Here is a 4,071-nt window from a genome sequence, read left to right on the forward strand (position 1 = left end):
GCAATGTGTATTTGAAAAGTTTATCAGATCTACAGATGCACCCGCACTAAGAGAGAAATGTCGAATTCAAAGTGCATATGTGCGTCTCAAGCCTCAGGCCTCAGGCGCGAAGAGGCCGGAGTGGGAGCTGCCGTTTCCGAGAAAAATCGGTTCACCCTCCCATAAAAAGTTATCACTTCAATAATAATAATCAGTTGTTTTCTGCAAAATTGTTCGACATAGGAGATCGGCCTGGCAAGATGATTGGATTCCCTTAATGATTCTTATGTACGATGTTTCAGTGTTGTCTACAAATAGTTAAAATTAATTAAAATTCATATTTTGTCCATCCATATCCATATAAAATACATAATTTGTAAGCTAAGCGTGGAAAAAGCCCGGGTTCCATGAATCAATCGCGGATAATTCGACGACAAAGTTAAACTTTTTTTTTCTGCATTTTGATATTTGTCCGCTTGTATATAATTCTTATGACAATTGAAAATTTGCAAAACCTCAAAAAATATTTTTTTTTGTTTGGTAAATCACAGATGTAAATGGCAAATATTCGCGTTAAATTAAATAAAATTGTTAGGATCGACCTTATTTCTCTACATTCGCATCTTGGAAACTAAGCAATCGCGAACTGATATTCATTGGAATTTTATTGCATTTTAACCTGCAAATTGCATTGCAGGTTAACATGACTCTTAAAAGTTTATATTTACTTTTGAATCATTCTGTATAATTACTTATGTAACTGACTCTAAGTATACTGACTTTTCAACAAAAAAGGGAACCATAAGGAAACAAATATACATTTTTTTGAATAAATGAATTTTACTTGCACCTTTTTAAAAGTATTTGATATTTTAGTTACGTTTCCGGGGATGGTTCCCAGGCGCAGGCTCAAGGATATTTAAAAAATGCTGGCCAAAAAGACACCGAAGCTGAAGTAATCCAAGGATCATATTCCTACACTGCACCAGATGGTAGGCCGGATTAATTTCTGTTAGTTTACGGTATAAATGATTTTTTTTTTTAATGCAGGTACTCCCATTACTGTCAACTGGGTAGCTGATGAAAACGGATTCAGAGCTGAAGGAGCTCATCTTCCAACTCCACCTCCAATTCCGCAAGAAATTCAAAGGTCGTTAGATCTTATTGCAAGGCAACCAATTCAAAGCCAGTACCCCGAGCAATACAGACAGACAAGCTTTCCCAAGCAAAACACTTATCAGACGCAGCGACAGTTCCGCTTTTAAATCCTGAAATTTGGATTACGACCAAGGAAACCGAAATTTGAAAAAATGTGAATGTTACGTGTGTTCATACAAAATTAAAAATAAAATTAAATTAAATTATTGTGTTGCTTATTGTTTATGAATTCCTCAATAACTAAGGTACACTTTTGTAAATATTGCATTTATTAGCTAAGCTTCAGGCCGTCGTTTTATAAACACTCTCTGATAGTAAAAAAAAATATTCATCAAATATAAACTGCATGACAAATGAAAGAGATAAACGAAAACTGGGAAGAGCTGAGTTCTACCAAATCAAATCGTGTGTACTTCATTCAAAATTAATTTTCATTAATTCATTCTTCACAGGAGTAAGGAAGTGTACGGGGGTAAAGTTAAGCTTAAGACGTTCAGGAGAGTGCATTTTGGATACCAATAATGTGGTTTTATTGAATTAATTCGTGGATTTTATTCTGGATTGTACTTGACTGAAGCTGATGATTTTTGAATAAAGTTGTGCTTGCATTTTGAATTCGTGTTTGAACAAAGAAACTGAAACAAAATGAAAAATTCTTTAAATCGTTTCTTTGGGTTGATTTGTGATCAACTTTTTAGTTGATTTGTGACCAACATTGAAGCCCATTAGCTTGAAGACTTAAAAGCTCCAGACAGGTGAGTGAGAAAAATGTTTCAGTTAGTCATTCAAACAGTATGCAATGGAGGAATGCATCCAAAAACTGATTTATTCATTCTCTCTGGGAGTTAAAATATAAAATAAATTGAATATAAAATTTCCACGTTTTAATAAGTAAAGTGAAGTTCAATAACTTTCAAGTGGAAATGTAGCATTTGGATATCGCAAATACCCAAAAAAATTAATAGCGATGTTAGCTTCAAGATGTGCATCAGTTACCAGCAGCTTCGCATATACGATATACGACAAAATTTTTAAACTTGAAATGAATGAAAATGAAATTTAAAAACTATTGACTAAAAATGAAAATATTCAATTACTGTACGGTGCTGTTAACCTTTTTGGCGTAGGTTTTATATACAACAGTTTGCAGGCTCAAACTCAATATACCTTCTAAAATTTAAAAAGAGAAGTTCTTTAAAAAGTTATTTTGTCTTCTACGAATGTAACGTAATGTAAAAACTAACTGGTGCTTTGATGATTGATTTGATGATCTTGTTACACTTATATGACTGCACTTCACCACTTTCACTGCTAAAAACGAATAATTTAAATATATTTTAGGAAAGTTTGGAGTTGCTGACGCAGTCTATTTATTAATATTTTATGATGGAAATACTTTGCAGACATATTTTAAAAGCAGCATTGTTGCAGCAGACTGACATGTTACTCATGGTCTGCATCTAAGAATCAGCAAACAGTTCACTCAACTTTGGATTTATTAAATAAATGTGAAACTCATAAAACATTTACATACGTAACGCTAACTTACATGTAGATCGTTTTCTCGCAATGAATTACACAAAAACTCCAACTCTAAAATTAGAACAATAAACATACATATTGCGATGACATAGGTAAAAATGAGTAAAGCTAAATGGATGATTTTCTCACAATCGGCTGTTAAAACAAGAATCAGAGCTCACCATCGCTGTTGCAACGAAGATTGTCTTTGACAATCAAAGGTAAATCGGTAAGCTCTACATACTAAAATTTTATTCAGCGGTGTGCGAGATATATTGAGCATTTCATTTTTATTCGTCTCGAATAAAACAAGGTAAACTCATAAAACAATTGCATAAGCAAGACTAAGTTACACGTAAATAGATTTGTCGCAATAACTTACACGAAAGGTCCAACTCTAAATCCGGAACATTAAACATATAGCGCCCGAGAACATGTTGGAATATTTATTGCACTGAAAAACCAAATCAAATTCTTTTGAGGTGAAAGCGGGTCCTACGACGCTGAAATTGGTGCTCAAATAGTCAGTATTGAGGTTTCTGTTAGAGTCGCACCTGTGCGAGGTCATAATTAGCCAAAAAGCTTGCTCTGCAGTAAGGTCTAAGTTGTCTAGAAAAACGAATTATCAAGTAAAGGTATCAAGAAAACCAGATCCGATCTGACTTACCAACTGGCTCTGGTGTGAAATATAATTGATAAGCATTGAACGCCAGTCTGGGGCCAATAATGTCGAATATATTCTCATAGCCGAATGCTGATTGAGTTTTGGCATCCTGAAAAACATTGCGAAATGTTACTGCGTACATCGAGGAAAATGAACCAAGCAGTGCTTGGTAGTTCTCACCTTAATGTCAAAGATGCTTATGTACTCGTTAAATTGAAATTCAGTACATTTTGCAACGTTATCAGAGTACAACTTCACATTGTATTTCCAAAATTCGCTTGGGATTATGCAACTGTCTTTGCTAATGTTGGGAAAATTGAAACTTTTAAGGACTGCAGTGGCGATCCAGGCACCTATCGTTGCCATCTGATAATACATTGGCACATCCTCTTTGGGATTTAATGGCAACATGCGAAAAGCAACCGGATTCACAACTGTTGGATAATTTAACTTTGTAACATAGCTTAAACATGCAACTTATTACGAAATACAAGAATGTGTAATTCTACCTGCAAATAGTAGTTATAAATTTACATTATAAGAGACCACTTGTGCTAGTATGTATCAGTTTAGTGTGTTTTGAACTTCACTTTACTTTTCAACATAATATGCGTGTATTTAGTGATACTGTTTAGTATAGATACCTAACGTTTGATGGTTACATATTAAATAACCATATATGTACTTGAGACTTTGAGCTTTATTTGATTTTTTTACGATATTTGAACGAAAGTATTTTTAGACCAAAC

General features: G+C 33.8%; 2 protein-coding genes across 2 annotated transcripts in view; one reads left to right on the plus strand and one right to left on the minus strand.

Moving 5' to 3' along the window:
- LOC109540364 (endocuticle structural glycoprotein SgAbd-2) overlaps positions 1–1,244 on the plus strand; it is a 1,714-nt gene extending 470 nt beyond the window's left edge. The window contains exons 2-3 of the mRNA XM_048664705.1: positions 856–971; positions 1,030–1,244. Coding sequence (XP_048520662.1) covers positions 856–971; positions 1,030–1,244 — 331 coding nt within the window. The remainder of the gene's footprint in view (positions 1–855; positions 972–1,029) is intronic.
- Positions 1,245–2,615: 1,371 nt separating this feature from the next.
- Positions 2,616–3,777, minus strand: LOC125503928. The gene is made up of 3 exons (XM_048665070.1): positions 3,503–3,777; positions 3,326–3,431; positions 2,616–3,267 (listed from the first exon to the last, which is right to left on the minus strand). The coding sequence occupies exons 1-3, from the start codon at positions 3,731–3,733 to the stop codon at positions 3,056–3,058; spliced, it is 549 nt and encodes a 182-aa protein (XP_048521027.1). The 5' UTR covers positions 3,734–3,777; the 3' UTR covers positions 2,616–3,055.
- Positions 3,778–4,071: the final 294 nt, after the last annotated feature.

The sequence above is a fragment of the Dendroctonus ponderosae genome, unplaced genomic scaffold (genome assembly GCF_020466585.1).
Source record: "Dendroctonus ponderosae isolate FM_Combo_2020 unplaced genomic scaffold, Dpon_F_20191213v2 Dpon_F_20191213_3, whole genome shotgun sequence".
Lineage (NCBI taxonomy): Eukaryota > Metazoa > Arthropoda > Insecta > Coleoptera > Curculionidae > Dendroctonus > Dendroctonus ponderosae.

Excerpts from the sequence above, each read along its gene's own strand:
- LOC125503928 (XM_048665070.1), bottom strand. The coding sequence starts at position 3,733 with ATGTTGCCATTAAATCCCAAAGAGGATGTGCCAATGTATTATCAGATG. Across the intron at positions 3,432-3,502 it reads TAAGCATCTTTGACATTAAG|GATGCCAAAACTCAATCAGC; the intron begins GTGAGAACTACC and ends AATGTTTTTCAG. Across the intron at positions 3,268-3,325 it reads TTTCACACCAGAGCCAGTTG|ACAACTTAGACCTTACTGCA; the intron begins GTAAGTCAGATC and ends TCGTTTTTCTAG.